The 18,389-nt window shown below is 41.6% G+C and overlaps 1 protein-coding gene across 1 annotated transcript; it reads right to left on the bottom strand.

Moving 5' to 3' along the window:
• Positions 1 to 12,792: 12,792 nt before the first annotated feature.
• LOC141147759 (putative olfactory receptor 2B8) lies at positions 12,793 to 13,734 on the bottom strand. The gene has a single exon (XM_073634941.1). The coding sequence runs from the start codon at positions 13,732 to 13,734 to the stop codon at positions 12,793 to 12,795; it is 942 nt and encodes a 313-aa protein (XP_073491042.1).
• Between the last annotated feature and the right edge of the window lie 4,655 nt (positions 13,735 to 18,389).

Below are 18,389 nucleotides of genomic sequence, written 5' to 3'. Positions count from 1 at the left end.
ATTTTTGCCACGGTTTTTACCGTGACTTTGATGCGACTTGAAGAATTACCTATGTAATCTTGAGGTCTCTGCCTCAAGTCGCATCAAAATAGGACCAAAGTAATGCAGTGACTACTTTGAAGTCGCTGTGACTTGAAGACGCACAGATATGAACGGTACTCATTGGAAATCATAGGGTACCACTTGTCATGCGACTTTGTAGTCCCAAGTCGCAGGACAAGTCACACAAGGGTGAAAGGGGCCTCATTATGCACTGTAAAGACTACGGACAAATCTGATGGCTAGCAATCTTAACTGTGAAGTTGGCCCATCAGAATGCAGTTCACATGCACAAAAACACACAGCTGTTTGTGCATCACGTAAGTGCCAGTATTGGCTACTCCTATAGATTGCTTGATCTGACAGAACACCTGCTACCCAGGTTACTGAGCACAATCCTATACTCATGTGATCATATAACAGACCCAAGATGCAATAAAGAGAACCTGTCACTTCAACAAACTATCACATAGAGGCTTGTTATCTTGACTTTGTCATCTCTGTCTTTAACCACTTGCCGACCGCCTAACGTATATATACGTCGGCAGAATGTCACGGGCAGGCAGAATCACGTACCTGTACGTGATCTGCCTCCCGCGGGCGGGGGGTCCCATCGGACCCCCCCCCGGTGCCAGCGGCGGTCGGCATTTGACTGGGAGCGTCGGGAAGCGAGGGGGAGACCATCCGATCGTGGCCCCCCCCTCGCGATCGCTCCCAGCCAATCGGAATCCTCCCCTGCCTGTGTGTAGTTTCACACAGGCAGAGGATGTGATGTCATCTCTCCTCGGCTTGGCAGTTTCCGTCCCAGCGCCGAGGAGAGAAGACATGTAAGTGCACAACACACACACACAGTAGAACATGCCAGGCATACTTTACACCCCCGATCCCCCCCCGATCGCCCCCCGATCCCCCCCCAATCACCCCCCCCCCCCCCGTCACAAACTGACAGCAAGCAGTATTTTTTTTTTTTTTTTTTCTGATTACTGCATGGTGTCAGTTTGTGACAGTTACAGTGTTAGGGCAGTGAGTATTACCCCCCTTTAGGTCTAGGATACCCCCCTAACCCCCCCTAATAAAGTTTTAACCCCTTGATCACCCCCTGTCACCAGTGTCACTAAGCGATCATTTTTCTGATCGCTGTATTAGTGTCGCTGGTGATGCTAGTTAGGAACGTAAATACTTAGGTTCGCCGTCAGCGTTTTATAGTGACAGGGACCCCCATATACTATCTAATAAATGTTTTAACCCCTTGATTGCCCCCTAGTTAACCCTTTCACCACTGATCACCGTATAACCGTTACGGGTGACGCTGGTTAGTTCGTTTATTTTTTATAGTGTCAGGGGACCCGCCGTTTATTACCGAATAAAGGTTTAGCCCCTGATCGCCCGGCGGTGATATGCGTCGCCCCAGGCAGCGTCAGATTAGCGCCAGTACCGCTAACACCCACGCACGCAGCATACGCCTCCCTTAGTGGTGTAGTATCTGTACGGATCAATATCTGATCCGATCAGATCTATACTAGTGTCCCCAGCAGTTTAGGGTTCCCAAAAACGCAGTGTTAGCGGGATCAGCCCAGATACCCCCTAGCACCTGCGTTCTTCCCCTCCGCCCGGCCCAGCCCAAGTGCAGTATCGATCGATCACTGTCACTTACAAAACACTAAACGCATAACTGCAGCGTTCACAGAGTCAGGCCTGATCCCTGCGATCGCTAACAGTTTTCTTGGTAGCGTTTTGGTGAACTGGCAAGCACCAGCCCCAGGCAGCGTCAGGTTAGCGCCAGTACCGCTAACACCCACGCACGCACCATACACCTCCCTTAGTGGTATAGTATCTGATCGGATCAATATCTGATCAGATCTATACTAGCGTCCCCAGCAGTTTAGGGTTCCCACAAACGCAGTGTTAGCGGGATCAGCCCAGATACCTGCTAGCACCTGCGTTTTGCCCCTCCGCCCGGCCCAGCCCAGCCCACCCAAGTGCAGTATCGATCGATCACTGACACTTACAAAACACTAAACGCATAACTGCAGCGTTCGCAGAGTCAGGCCTGATCCCTGCGATCGCTAACAGTTTTTTTGGTAGCGTTTTGGTGAACTGGCAAGCACCAGCCCCAGGCAGCGTCAGGTTAGCGCCAGTACCGCTAACACCCACGCACGCACCGTACACCTCCCTTAGTGGTATAGTATCTGATCGGATCAATATCTGATCTGATCAGATCTATACTAGCGTCCCCAGCAGTTTAGGGTTCCCACAAACGCAGTGTTAGTGGGATCAGCCCAGATACCTGCTAGCACCTGCGTTTTGCCCCTCCGCCCGGCCCAGCCCAGCCCACCCAAGTGCAGTATCGATCGATCACTGACACTTACAAAACACTAAATGCATAACTGCAGCGTTCGCAGAGTCAGGCCTGATCCCTGCAATCGCTAACAGTTTTTTTGCTGGCGTTTTGGTGAACTGGCAAGCACCAGCGGCCTAGTACACCCCGGTCGTAGTCAAACCAGCACTGCAGTAACACTTGGTGATGTGGCGAGTCCCATAAGTGCAGTTCAAGCTGGTCAGGTGGCAAGCACAAGTAGTGTCCCGCTGCCACCAAGAAGACAAACACAGGCCCGTCGTGTCCATAGTGCCCTTCCTGCTGCATTCGCCAATCCTAATTGGGAACCCACCGCTTCTGCAGCGCCCGTACTTCCCCCATTCACATCCCCAACCAAATGCAGTCGGCTGCATGAGAGGCATTTTCTTTATGTCCTCCCGAGTACCCCTACCCAACGAACCCCCCCAAAAAAGATGTCGTGTCTGCAGCAAGCGCGGATATAGGCGTGACACCCGCTATTATTGTCCCTCCTGTCCTGACAATCCTGGTCTTTGCATTGGTGAATGTTTTGAACGCTACCATTCACTAGTTGAGTATTAGCGTAGGGTACAGCATTGCACAGACTAGGCACACTTTCACAGGGTCTCCCAAGATGCCATCGCATTTTGAGAGACCCGAACCTGGAACCGGTTACAGTTATAAAAGTTAGTTACAAAAAAAAAAGTGTAAAAAAAAAAAAAAAACGCAAACAAAAATATAAAATAAAAAAAAAAATAGTTCTCGTTTTATTGTTCTCTCTCTCTCTATTCTCTCTCTATTGTTCTGCTCTTTTTTACTGTATTCTATTCTGCAATGTTTTATTGTTGTTATGTTTTATCATGTTTGCTTTTCAGATATGCAATTTTTTATACCTTACCGTTTACTGTGCTTTATTGTTAGCCATTTTTTTGTCTTCAGGTACGCCATTCACGACTTTGAGTGGTTATACCAGAATGATGCCTGCAGGTTTAGGTATCATCTTGGTATCATTCTTTTCAGCCAGCGATTGGCTTTCATGTAAAAGCAATCCTAGCAGCTAATTAGCCTCTAGACTGCTTTTACAAGCAGTGGGAGGGAATGCCCCCCCCCCCCAACGTCTTCCGTGTTTTTCTCTGGCTCTCCTGTCTCAACAGGGAACCTGAGAATGCAGCCGGTGATTCAGCCAGCTGACCATAGAGCTGATCAGAGACCAGAGTGGCTCCAAACATCTCTATGGCCTAAGAAACTGGAAGCTACGAGCATTTTATGACTTAGATTTCGCCGGATGTAAACAGCGCCATTGGGAAATTGGGAAAGCATTTTATCACACCGATCTTGGTGTGGTCAGATGCTTTGAGGGCAGAGGAGAAATCTAAATTTTTGCAAAAAAGAGTACCTGTCACTACCTATTGCTATGATAGGGGATATTTACATTCCCTGAGATAACAATAAAAATGATTTAAAAAAAAAAAAAATGAAAGGAACAGTTTAAAAATAAGATAAAAAAATAATAATAATAAAGAAAAAAAAAAAAAAAAAAAAAAAAAGCACCCCTGTCCCCCCTGCTCTCGCGCTAAGGCGAACGCAAGCGTCGGTCTGGCGTCAAATGTAAACAGCAATTGCACCATGCATGTGAGGTATCACCGCGAACGTCAGATCGAGGGCAGTAATTTTAGCAGTAGACCTCCTCTGTAAATCTAAAGTGGTAACCTGTAAAGGCTTTTAAAGGCTTTTAAAAATGTATTTAGTTTGTCGCCACTGCACGTTTGTGCGCAATTTTAAAGCATGTCATGTTTGGTATCCATGTACTCGGCCTAAGATCATCTTTTTTATTTCATCAAACATTTGGGCAATATAGTGTGTTTTAGTGCATTAAAATTTAAAAAAGTGTGTTTTTTCCCCAAAAAATGCGTTTGAAAAATCGCTGCGCAAATACTGTGTGAAAAAAAAAATGAAACACCCACCATTTTAATCTGTAGGGCATTTGCTTTAAAAAAATATATAATGTTTGGGGGTTCAAAGTAATTTTCTTGCAAAAAAAAATTATTTTTTTATGTAATCAAAAAGTGTCAGAAAGGGCTTTGTCTTCAAGTGGTTAGAAGAGTGGGTGATGTGTGACATAAGCTTCTAGATGTTGTGCATAAAATGCCAGGACAGTTCAAACCCCCCCCAAATGACCCCATTTTGGAAAGTAGACACCCCAAGCTATTTGCTGAGAGGCATGTCGAGTCCATGGAATATTTAATATTGTGACACAAGTTGCGGGAAAGAGACAATTTTTTATTTTTTTTTGCGCAAAGTTGTCACTAAATGATATATTGCTCAAACATGCCATGGGAATATGTGAAATTACACCCCAAAATACATTCTGTTGCTTCTCCTGAGTACGGGGATACCACATGTATGATTTTTGGGAGCCTAGCCGCGTACGGGACCCCGAAAACCAAGCACCGCCTTCAGGCTTTCTAAGGCCGTAAATTTTTGATTTCACTCTTCACTGCCTATCACAGTCTCGGAGGCCATGGAATGCCCAGGTGGCAAAAAACCCCCCCAAATGACCCCATTTTGGAAAGTAGACACCCCAAGCTATTTGATGAGAGGTATAGTGAGTATTTTGCAGACCTCACTTTTTGTCACAAAGTTTTGAAAATTGAAAAAAGAAAAAAAAAATTTTTTTTTCTCGTCTTTCTTTATTTTCAAAAACAAATGAGAGCTGCAAAATACTCACCATGCCTCTCAGCAAATAGCTTGGGGTGTCTACTTTCCAAAATGGGGTCATTTGGGGGGGGTTTGTGCCACCTGGGCATTCCATGGCCTCCGAAACTGTGATAGGTAGTGAGGAGTAAAATCAAAAATGTACGCCCTTAGAAATCCTGAAGGCAGTGATTGTTTTTTGGGGCCCCGTACGCGGCTAGGCTCCCAAAAAGTCCCACACATGTGGTATCCCCGTACTCAGGAGAAGCAGCTAAATGTATTTTGGGGTGCAATTCCACATATGCCCATGGCCTGTGTGAGCAATATATCATTTAGTGACAACTTTGTGCAAAAAAAAAAAAAAAAAAATTTGTCACTTTCCCGCAACTTGTGTCAAAATATAAAACATTCCATGGACTCAACATGCCTCAAAGCAAATAGCTTGGGGTGTCTACTTTCCAAAATGGGGTCATTTGGGGGGTTTTATGCCATCTGGGCATTTTATGGCCTTCAAAACTGTGATAGGTAGTGAGGAGTAAAATCAAAAATGTACGCCCTTAGAAATCCTGAAGGCAGTGATTGGTTTTCGGGGCCCCGTACGCGGCTAGGCTCCCAAAAAGTCCCACACATGTGGTATCCCCGTACTCAGGAGAAGCAGCTAAATGTATTTTGGGGTGCAATTCCACATATGCCCATGGCCTGTGTGAGCAATAGATCATTTAGTGACAACTTTTTGTAATTTTTTTTTTGTCATTATTCAATCACTTGGGACAAAAAAAATGAATATTCAATGGGCTCAACATGCCTCTCAGCAAATTCCTTGGGGTGTCTACTTTCCAAAATGGGGTCATTTGTGGGGGTTTTGTACTGCCCTGCCATTTTAGCACCTCAAGAAACAACATAGGCAGTCATAAATTAAAGGCTGTGTAAATTCCAGAAAATGTACCCTAGTTTGTAGGCGCTATAACTTTTGCGCAAACCAATAAATATACACTTATTGACATTTTTTCTACCAAAGACATGTGGCCGAATACATTTTGGCCTAAATGTATGACTAAAATTGAGTTTATTGGATTTTTTTTAGAACAAAAAGTAGAAAATATCATTTTTTTTCAAAATTTTCGGTCTTTTTCCGTGTATAGTGCAAAAAATAAAAACGGCAGAGGTGATCAAATACCATCAAAAGAAAGCTCTATTTGTGGGAAGAAAAGGACGCAAATTTCGTTTGGGTACAGCATTGCATGACCGCGCAATTAGCAGTTAAAGCGACGCAGTGCCGAATTGTAAAAAGTGCTCTGGTCAGGAAGGGGGTAAAACCTTCCGGGGCTGAAGTGGTTAAAGCAGTCTGTAGTGTAGTGCTGCTACCTGATCATTGATTTAGTGTATTGTTCTATTGGTGGCGACTCATGGTTCTTTCAGTGTACTATGTTCTAACAACTCCTATGATTCTTTAACTCGGTAACCTGTATGATTCTTTAACTCGGTAACCTGTATGATTCTTTAACTCGGTGTACTGTGTACTCCTGACTCTTGTTTTAAGTTTGTATCCAGTTCCTGAGTGTCACTGTGCCTTGAGCATGCTGATTGGTTGCAGGGAGGGGCCAAGCTCTCTCACTCTAGGATCATATTACCAGGCCTGCTTTGCTCTGCTATGCTAGTATTGAGTGCATAGTGAACTGTTTCAAACGGATCAGTTCACTCAGATGAATCGATTCATCCAGTTCACTGAAAAGAATCGATTCAAAAGAACGATTCGTTCATGAACTGGCCATCACTAGTATGTAGGTCAGTGTAGGTAGGTCAGTGTAGGTAGTTCACTACCGTCAGTGTAGGTAGGTCACGGCCCAGCCAAAAAAAAAAAAGGCCTGCGTTACGTGTACACCCCCCGTTTCCAGCCTCGGACTGCGGGCTGAAGCCCCTGGTCTTTTTGCCACCTAGCAACGCCCCTGACTAGACCTCTTGTGTAAATCTTAAGTGGTAATCTGCAAAGGCTTTTAAAGCGTCGGCTATGTATATTAAAACTTTACCTAGTTTGTCACCGTTGCACAGGTGTGGACAATTTTAAATGGAAGGAATAGTCCAATAACATTGGGGGATCCTATGTCAGGACCCTAAATTAGGACCAGTCACCCCAAAGAAGCCAAGATTTGTGTATAGGAGGGCACAAATATTAAGAATAAAATTGCCCCCAGTAAAATGCAGGTCCTCTGTAAATCTTCTTTCCATCCTCTAGCTACCTTTTGTAATCTCACTGGGATGTTTCAGTGCAAAAAAATTAAGTGAAAAATGTGTCCATCATTGTCAGAAGATGATACCTGTGAAATATACACCATCGGATCCTTTTTCACATGTGTTATGGACTGTGCTACAGACTAGTCTACCGCTGGCCTTCTTTATGTGGGCCACACAGTTTTATCATGAGCACAGGAGGGCAGTGTGGACCAGATTATTCCTAGACAGTACAGTGCTACAGTACAGATATCAGTATAAATACCATCTACCAAAAGACCCCTTTCACACTGAGGCGCTTTACAGGTAGTGCTAAATATAGCACCTGCAAAGCGCCTGTAAAGCGCCTCTTCTGTCACTCCAATGTGAAAGCCCGAGGGCTTTCACACTGGAGCGGTGCGCTGGGAGGACGTCAAAAAAAGTCCTGCTAGCAGCTTCTCTAAAGTGCCCCTACTCACTGAAATCAATGGGCAGCACCACCGAAGCGTTGCTGTAGCTGCGCTTTGCCGGTGCTTTTAACCCTTTTTTGGCCACTAGCGGCCGAAAAGCGCTGCTAAAACGACGGTAAAGTGCCGCTAAGAATAGCGCCGACGCCCGGGCGCTGTGAGAGTGAAAGGGCTCTAAAGGTATGACCTATGTTAACTTGTTCCAGACTCAATCCTGTGTTTAAAAAATAAAGTGTTCATGAATGAAAAGCAAAATTAGAATCACCACCACACTTCTGTGTAATCATACACTTGTCTGCTGGCAGAGTTAAGGCTCGAGTTCAGTGTGAGTCTCTGTAAACAGTGTGAGCTGGAGAAGCAGAGTGACCAACAGCACACTCATGTTCCTGTCTAATGTTCAGATATGTCTGTTTTTTTCCTTTTAAAAGTGTGTATATTTTTTATGTCTAATAAAAGCAGTGTTCATGATATCAACAATCTAAGTCTTTCGTTATAGTCTGACCCATTTATCCATCTGTGGTTTTTGTGGAACAGTACCAATTTGGTGATATGAACTGCCACAAACTATAATATAATGGTAGTTTTAGTCTTTTAATGTTTTAATATTATATTAGAAAAATTGCTAATAGATGATTATTGTACTATTTCTGATTATTCTTTTCATATAATACGGTTCTGGTGGTATTATTTATCCCTGGACATAATTGGTAATGCACTGTTCGGTGGAATGTTTTCCATGGTGACAACTTACCAAGGCACAGACTGATATGCAGTTTGAGGTCTGATTTTCTGGTAAATTATCTTTTTTTTCATTACAGTGGAGGACACAGATCAAAAAGTTTCCTGTATACTAGGGTGGATTGCAGAGGCATTAATTCTGAAAATGTGTTAAGTTGTTAACATCAATGTGTGAAATTAGGCATTAAATAGAATGTCTATGCAATCTATAGAATGATTTTAGACAAAGCATGAAAAGTGTGTTTTATTTTTGATATGCTATATACAGGCAATGTATATAATACCTAGGCATTATTCAGAATGACAAGTACTATTTAGGCAAAATGCCTAGTAGAATGCCTAGGAAATGTGTGAAATATTAAGCGTTTCGTACTTTGCGTTTCATACTTTGCCATTCCATTTTTCCCATTCTATAGATTGCCTAGGCATTCTATACAATACTTAATCATACAAAATTGGCAAAAAGAGGGTAATATATAAATTCTAATGCCAACTCACCAAATAGGTGTGGTCTAATCAGCACAATTTAGGCACAAAAACTAGCTAGGGAACCCAATTATAGACCAATTATAGTCCCCAAAGCACAAAAAAAAAGCTGCTCAAAAAGACATGGCCTCGAATTAATTAAAACATTTTTTTTTGTATCAAAATTACCAATATACTAAAATTGCAAAAAAATACAGTACCCACCCCCTAAATAGTTAAAAGGATTTCCATGCTCCGGCTTGAGGATGGATGATCTTTCATTCTATCTTCCCGCCACAGCCGCTCCTCGATACTTAAAGATTTTGCATCCAGCTGTAGTAGCTTCTGTGTGGTCCCCACACTACCGCCATTACAATTCCACCCCTCTCCAGCATGGATTGGATGGCAAAGCCGGCTCCAAAGGACACATCCACCAGCTCTCTATGTGGGGGTGTGGTTAGGTGATGTCATGCGCAATGATGTCAACACGTTTCATCATCACGTGACAGCTTCTTCAGGACCAGGAGAACCTCCCTCTCATAGCTCTATTTATAGAGGATTTCAAATTCTTAAATACCGTGTTGCTCCTAATAGACAAACACTTAAAGATATGTAGGTTGGTGTATCATTAAAAAAAAAAAACAGTAACACAACCAGGGAAAAGCTCTTTACAAATTTATAATAACACACCAAAAAATTACTGGATAACTGGTCTAACAAAGAGGATGAGATTAAAGATAGCCTTCAATATAAGACTCAAAACATACAAAATAACAAAAATATCATTAATAATCAAAATATTTTCAAAGACTATTCACAAAATATATACTGAATATATCAACCCCTGGGGAAATAGAATGCAACACATTTACCTACTTCCACAAAACACCTGCAAATTAACGCCTTCAGGACTAAAGAATTTGATTTCAAAAGGGCCTATAATGCAAGTACCAAGGGATTAAAATTCAAGGGTATATTTGTTTTGAAATTGTCTATGAGAAGACGGGACTTCAATATGATCCTTCTCCAAAAGAAGAAATTTTGGATTTACAAATGAAAGTCTTTAGCCCTGAAGGGGTTAAACGCAGAACTGAAAGTGATTGTAAAATCTATTTTTTTTCCTATAAAAATAACAAGTATGTTATACTTACCTGCTCTGTTGCAGTGGATTTGCACAGAGCAGCCCAGATCCTCCTCTTCTCGGGTCTCTCTTCTGTGATCCTGGCCCCTCCCTCCTGTTCAGTGCCACCACAGCAAGCAGCTTGCTATGGGGCACCCGAGCCGAGTCACAGCTCCCTGTGTCCATTTAGACATGAAGCCCCGCTGCGTCCCCTCTCTCCCCTGATTGGCTACTGACTTTGATTGACAGCAGCAGCAGCCAATGGCTCTGCTGCTGTGTCTCAGCCAATCAGGAGGGAGAATCTCGGATGGCTGAGACACTCATGGACATCGCTGGACAGAGAGGGACCTCAGGCAAGTGTTAGGGGGCTGAGGGGGGCTGCTGCACACAGAAGGCTTTTTATTTTAATGCATAGTATGCATTAGGATAAAAAACCTTCTGCCTTTACAACCACTTTAACTTTCAGTTGTTTTTATGAAAGTAGGTCAATGTGTTGCACTCTATTTCCCCAGGGGTTAATATATATATATTTTGTGTATATTCTTTGAATATTTTTTTATTAATTATTATATTTTTGTTATTTTTGTATGTTTTTGTCTTGAAGGCTATCTTTGATCTCTCCTCTTTGTGGGGCCGTTAATCTAGTGATTATTTGGTGTGCTATAATAAATTTGTGGTGAGCTTTTCTGCAGTTGTTTTACTATTTATTTTAAATGATACACCAACCTATCTAAGTGTATGTCTATTAGGAGCAACCCAGTAATTAAGAATTTGAAATCCTCTATAAATAATGCTATGGGAGGGAGGAGCTCCAGGTCCTGAAAAGCTGTCACGTGATGACAAAACACGTTGACATCATCACCCATGATGTCAACTAACTACCCCCCCACGTAGAGAGCTGGCAGATGTATCTCTTGAAGCCAGCTCTGCCATCCACTCCACACTGGAGAGGGGCGGAATTGTACCGGCGGCAGTGTGGGGACCACATAGAAATGACTATGGCTGGATGCAAAATCTTTAAGTACTGAGGAGTTGTAGTGGCAAGGTAGAACAAAGTATTAGTCATCCTTGAGCTAGAGCGTGGAAATCTCTTATGGCCGGAGTTGGTGACATGCAACAAGCTCCTATTTTTGTCTACTTGCTCTGCGATTAACGCTTGGCTATTTGCTAACCTACATGTTCCGCTTATGCCTATCTGCTACTCCAGCTTTTAAGTAGTATTACTCAATGTGTGGCTGCATTAATAATTATCTCTATCGGCCCCAATTCCTGCTTTCTTCATAAACTTGCCAACGTATGCATTTACTTATCGTGTCCCAGTTATGAACTTTGTTTCTACCTCATCTTTAGTAACCAGCAGTGTAGCCTTATGAAGATAATTTTTTGTGGAACTTATGGAAGTATTTCTTGAAAATAATGTTACAAGGCTGACATTAGTGTAATGATAACTTCATGCTTGAGACTGTTCTATGACAAAGGGAACTAAAAGCATACGTATGTTTAAACTGAACTTTTTCTGCCAGTTGGCAAGTTGGAAGTTTAAGCAAGTGTTTAGACCCCTTAGTTTGGGGTATGGAGTCTCAATCACCATTCAACTTACTGCCGGCTTCTCTCGTTATTTATTCCTATTCAAAAGAATGAAGGTTGTTGGGCGACCTTAATTTATTTGAGATAGTGGTACCATTGCTTTGTAATTATACCCTATGGTTGAGAAGGCACTTATATCAGGGGGCTTGTTTATTAACCTCTGTGGGGTATTTCCTTAGCTCAAAGTCTATTGCCTCATGTGGGGGTACAATAAACAATTTATAGACAATGTTGTCTTATTTTAACTATTTAGGGGATGGGTACTGTATTTTTTTGTAATTTTTGTTTTTGGTCATTTTGATAGTAAAAAAACTTTTTCATTTTTTCATTGAGGCCACTAGTGTTTTTTGAGCAACTTCTTTTTGCTTTGGGGCCTCAGTCTATAATCGGGTTCCCTAGCTAGTTTTTTGTGCTTTCTATACAATGCCTAATTTTACACATTGACAGTAACAGAGTAACATCTACTGTGGATGTGTATGCTCGTCTAGTACTGCTAGCAGTTTTTGCTATTAACATTGGGAAGAGGGAATGGTGCAGTTTACAGATTGTGTCTAAGGCTTAAAATGACATATACATACAGTATATACATACTTTATATATATATATATATATATATATATATATATATATGTATATATATATATATATATATATATTTAATATTATACAGTATACAAATGTATATTTATGAAAATGACTAGAGATAGTGGTGATGGGGAAATTGTACTACTGTTAAATAGTGTGTAATCTGACAGCAGTGATAGAGAATTTTAATTCACATCATTTTCTGTTACCCCTTGCTTGGTTCAGATTTTGCGGATGCTGAATCCATCCTAAAAAAGAAGTCTGAAGGTTTTTTTAATACATCATTAGGTAATAAATAGACTGGTGAATTTAACTGAAATCAGATAAAATACTTTATTTTGATGTTTTCCGTTTGAATGAATAGCTTTTGCAAAAATTTGGGATACAATTATTGATAGAAAATGATTTAGTTAATAGAATACAAGCTGAATACCATTTCTTTATTTAGCTTGTGTTGATAGTTTTTATACTGTAAGTTCACAATGCCTTGGTAACATACCTGTTATGTGATGCCATATGCATGATATATCTTTTTTTTTTTTATTCAAAATATACTATTGAAGAAAAGATATGTTCTTACATGAAACCTTTTTTAGAGCTGATTTGACTTCTTTATTCCTGAGTGTATAAATCAGTGGATTCAACATTGGTGTAACTATTGTATAAAAGATAGCAAAAAGTTTATCTGTATCAGGAGATGACTTTGATCGAGGTTTCATATAGGTGGCCATAGCTGAGCCATAGAACAAGGTTACAACAGTTATATGAGAGCCACAAGTGGAAAACACCTTTCTCCGTCCTGCAGAAGATCTTATTTTAAAAATGGCTCTTATAATTTTAATATATGTAATGATAATAAAAGTAATGGGTACAATTAAAATAATGACACCAACAATAAAAATCACAAATTCAACAACTGTAACATTCCCGCATCCCAAAGCTAAGATTTCTGGTACTTCACACTCAAAATGGTTAATTTCATTACGTCCACAAAGATCCACATTCCATGTTAAGGCTACATGAGAAATAGATAAGAGAAATCCACTAAACCATGTTCCTATAGCTATCTTAATACACAAATTTCTGTGGATAATTGTAGTATAATGTAAAGGATAACAGATTGCTATATAGCGGTCATAGGCCATTACAGCTAAAAGAATACATTCTGCTTCCCCCAATGAAAGAGATATATACATTTGTGCAACACAATCTGCAAACAAAATTGTCTTTTTGACCGCCGTCATATCTCTCAGCATCCGTGGTATTATTGAGGATGAATAGCAGATGTCCACTAGAGACAAATTAGTGAGGAAAAAATACATAGGGGTTTGAAGAGTGCTATCAGTGACTGTAGCCAAGACAATAAGAGAATTTGCAACTAAAATGATCAAGTACATGATCAGGAATATCACAAAAAGTATGATTTGTATAATGGGATTACTGGAGAGTCCAAGAAGGATAAATTCTTTGATAACTGTGTCATTTTTCCAAGCCATTCTGCAAAGAAAACGTACAGAAGTCTTTGCATTTTAATACATTTTTAATAATTGTTTATTTATTGTTAGTTTGTTGCAATTATGTATCCTTCAATGAAGGTATATCTGCTTCTTGTAGGAACTAATTTATGTAAGCGTGTTTTTAAGGTGAAAAGAAATGAAGTTGGAAGAAGGGAGAACTTGGTCCCTACTTATTTAAAGCATTTATAAACCAAAAAAACCAAAGTATAGATGTTCAAGGTTTTCATACTGGTTTGAGTATATGTTTTATAACTACCTGTTGACCCTATCAGTTTTGCTATCTCAGATGTATTTTTTAAATAGGAGAAACACCAGTTCCCAATTCTGCAGGACGACTGTCACCCTTTTTATCCAACCCCCTATAGTCAATGGCACTATTGGTTGACTGACATCTACCATGACAATTTAGCAGCTGAGACTGAAATTTTCTGTGACTGTAAATACCACTTTTTCTGGACAGTTTGGCCTGTTACAGTTAGTGGAAAATAACTGAATTATTGCTAATTAAAACTAAGAAGTTTTACAGAAGTAAAACAAGAAACACTACTATATTAATGCAACTGACAAACTGCATTGTAATGCTATTCTTTATCATTTTTCCCTTTAAGTATAATACATGACAAAGTAAGCTTCTGTTTACTTCAGACATCTAGTCTGCAGAGGATCTAAAAATAAAGAGTTTCTTTCTTCACATGACTGGATGCTTAAAGTAAAGACTTCAGTCTCTACTAGTAAAAGAGACCAACCTTCACTTTACCTCATCTTATCTTGCTTTACTTTAACCACTTCAGCCCCGGAAGAATTTACTCCCTTCCTGACCAGTGCGTTTTTTGCGATTCGGTACTGCGTCGCTTTAACTGACAATTGTGCGGTCGTGCGATGTGGCTCCCAAACAAAATTGACGTCCTTTTTTTCCCACAAATAGAGCTTTCTTTTGGCGGTATTTGATCACCTCTGCGGTTTTTATTTTTTGCGCGATAAACAAAAAAATAGCGACAATTCTGAAAAAAACGCATTATTTTTTACTTTTTGCTATAATAAATATCCCCAAAAAATAATTTAAAAAACATTTTTGTTCCTCAGTTTAGGCCGATACGTATTCTTCTACATTCTTCTTTTTGGTAAAAAAAAATTGCAATAAGCGTTTATTGATTGGTTTGCGCAAAAGTGATAGCATTTACAAAATAGGGGATAGTTTTATTGCATTTTTATTAATATTTTTTTTTTACTAGTAATGGTGGCGATCAGCAATTTTTATTGTGACTGCGACATTATGGCGGACACATTGGACATTTTTGGAACCATTGTCATTTCTACAGCAATCAGTGCTATAAAAATGCACTGATTCCTGTGTAAATGACACTGGCAGTGAAGGGGTTAACCACTAGGGGGCAGGGAGGGGTTAAGTCAGTACTAGGGAGTGTTTTCTAACTGTAGGGGGGATGAGCTAGCTGTGACACGTCACTGATCTCTGCTCCCGGTGACAGGGAGCAGAGATCAGTGGCACTGTCACTAGGCAGAACGGGGAGTTGCTGTTTACATCAGCATCTCCCCGTTCGTCCTCTCTGTGAGGCGATCGCGGGTATCCCCGCGGTGATCGAGTCCGCGGGACCCGCGACCCGACTCATGGAGATCCCGGCCGGCGCGTGTGTGCACCGCCGGCGGCACGCACACAATGGCACGGCGGGAAATTTTATGGGACTTACCTGTACACCCATTTGCCCAGCCGTGCCATTCTGCCGACGTGCATCGGCGTGCGCCAGCCGGGAAGTGGTTAATAAATCAGGCCCTGAATCTCTAGTTTATTCAAAATTCTGTTAAATGGCATTTCTAGCCTCAGTCATCTTGGGCTATTGCGTGGTGTTTTGTGTCTCAAAACTGTTACTGCCTCCCAGTTTCCACCTCTGTATGTATGATGGACACCAGTTTAAAGATTTTCTAGTGTGTCACCCAGAGGCAAACCTATACAGTATGTCAAATGTGGCTTCTAGGCCTTATCAGAATTAAAGTGGTTGCAAAGTCTATGCATTAAGATAAAAAACCTTCTGTGTGCAGCAGCCCCCCTCAACCCCCCTAATATTTACTTGAGTCCATCTTGATCCAGTGATATTGCAGGAGAATCTTGGATGCTAGTGACTCTCCCTCCAAATTGGCTGAGACAGCAGCGTGGTGCCATTGGCTCCCACTGCTGCCAATCAAAGTCACTGAGCCAATGAGGAGAGAGAGGGGGTGGGGTTAAACCGCAGCTCCGTGTCTGAATAGACACACAGAGCGGTGGCTCGGCTTGGGTGCCCCATAGCAAGCTGCTTGTTGCAAGGGCACTCGGCAGGAGGTAGGGGCCAGGAACGCCGGCGAGGGACCCAAGCAAAGGAGGATCTGGGCTGCTCTGTGCAAAGCCACTGCACAGAGTAGGTAAGTATAACATGTGTGTTATTTTTAAATGAAAAAAACTGACTTTAGTATCACTTTAACTATAGTGACTTTACTCTGCTACACTACAGCTCTTATCTATCCTTTATACAGACACCATTAGGGAGAAAGTCTAGCTGTGTCTGTGTGCATTTATCTCATATCTACCTGAATCATGACAGGCTTTTCATTTTCAGTGTTCAAGACAGTGTAAACCCAACTCTAACATGAGCAAATATGAAAGAATCCAGCCCTGGCATTTTTAAGAAATAATAAAACAGCTCTGGCTGCAATACTCACCTCCAGGACCCCCCCCCCCACACCCCCCACCCCCAAACTCACCACTGACCTATCCAGTTCTAGCCATCTTCCAGGTTGAATTATGCAGTATAATTATCGGGGATATGTATCCCTTGCTTATCAATCCTTTCTGCAATGTGGGACTTATGCTAGGCTACTGCCTTAGGAAGGTTTAGCTGGAATGCAGTGGAAATAAGGTGTGGTAGCATCCTTTTATTAACTGATTGCTGTAGCATACTGTAGGTGTGTACTTTTGTATATATGTTTAGCAGGGGCGTAACTACAAATAGCAGGGCCCCATAGCAAAATGTTGTATGGGGCCCCCTGCAAACAGCCCCCCCCACAGCTGCCCTAGTGTCAATGCAGCATGACCTGTGCCACATACAGCGTGACCTGTGCCCAATGCAGCATGACCTGTGCTCAATGCAGCGTGACCTGTGCCCAATACAGGGTGACCTGTGCCCAATACAGCGGGACCTGTGCCCCATACAGCGTGACCTGTGCCCCATACAGCCTGGTCTGCCTGTGCCCCATACAGCCCCACCTATGCAGAGGAAGAGGCAAGCCACCCAGACCAGCAGAGACTGAGATTGCCCGCTGTAATAGCTTTCATTTGAATTTCCCGTCTTCCCGGGGCTCATCGTCACATAGCCCCACCTCTTGGCCCGACGCCCTTGATGACGTCACATGTCCCGCATTGGATCGGTGTTCTGTCTATCAAAGGCACCGGGCCAAAAGGTGGAGCTATGTGACGTGAGCCCCTGGAACACTGGAAGTTCTAATGAAAGCTCTTACATCGGGCAATTCAGCTCTCTGCTGATACGGACAGCTCGCCTCTTCCTTTCCTCTCTCTTCCCCTGGCTGGGAGACTGTGCCGGCGGTGCTCTTATTCTCACTGGGCCCCGCCCGGCTGCGGGCCCCATAGCGCCCGCATGGGTCGCTATGGTGGTAGTTACGCCCCTGATGTTTAGCTATGTACAGTATATAGACAACATTGATGTACTTTATTATGTATTCACTGTTTGAATCTTTGTATCCTTCTAGTATTTATGATATGTGATGCATTTTTGAGTTAACTATCTAGATTTTGTATGAAAAAAAAAATAAAAGAAATATGTGTGACGTAGAAGAGCGTACAGTAGACAACATTCTACTGATCATTATCAAATAGCTGATCCAATGCATGACAAATGTGGGAACAGCACCTCTCTCTTACTACTACAGCTGATAAACGTATCTCTCTTGGCTCTGTCAAAGGCTGATCAGGGGCGCACTTTAGGACAATGCTAATTTCAGAATTGAAATAGAAAACTGTAGTCTATTACAGAAAACTGCAATAAGGCATTTTAAATGTGCAGATCAGCTTTTAATACAATATATGTTCTTCTTGCAGGAAACAGCTGTGTTCTGATGCATGGGCTATAAAAATTATATGGCTTAACAACTGTGATAGAGACTTATACTTCAAATACTTTAAGATAGAGTTGTGTAAAAAGAAAAAAGAAATTAGGGACACATATCAGGTAATGCTGATCACAGAAGTTAAAAAATATTGAAAGCGTGCTAAATCTAAAAACTGGACAACTGTTAAAGAAATAGATGTCATCTATACAGATAAAACATTCAATCTAAGGCTAGGCTATTATAAAGTACAACCTAACTGTAATAGAAGTTTACATCTGTATTTTTTTCAGAAATACTGTAGGACAGTGCAAAGAACAAAGCTAGTCACAGGCACACTCTGGGGCAGTTATGGAAGCAGGAGAAAAACTTATTGGAGAGCATCCTAAAATCCTCACAACAGCTTGCCTTTTCTTTTTCAAATAAAAAAAAAACGATTACAGAGAAAAAATTACAAGCACTAGTACAATTAATTCACTGCAATACAGGCAGTCCCAGGGATATAAACAAAATAGGTTCTGTAG

Source organism: Aquarana catesbeiana, linkage group LG06 (assembly GCF_042186555.1).
Source record: "Aquarana catesbeiana isolate 2022-GZ linkage group LG06, ASM4218655v1, whole genome shotgun sequence".
Taxonomy (NCBI): domain Eukaryota; kingdom Metazoa; phylum Chordata; class Amphibia; order Anura; family Ranidae; genus Aquarana; species Aquarana catesbeiana.
Note: the sequence above shows the minus strand (reverse complement) of the source record. Positions and strands in the feature narration are given on the sequence as shown.

Excerpts from the sequence above, each read along its gene's own strand:
- LOC141147759 (XM_073634941.1), bottom strand. The coding sequence starts at position 13,734 with ATGGCTTGGAAAAATGACACAGTTATCAAAGAATTTATCCTTCTTGGA.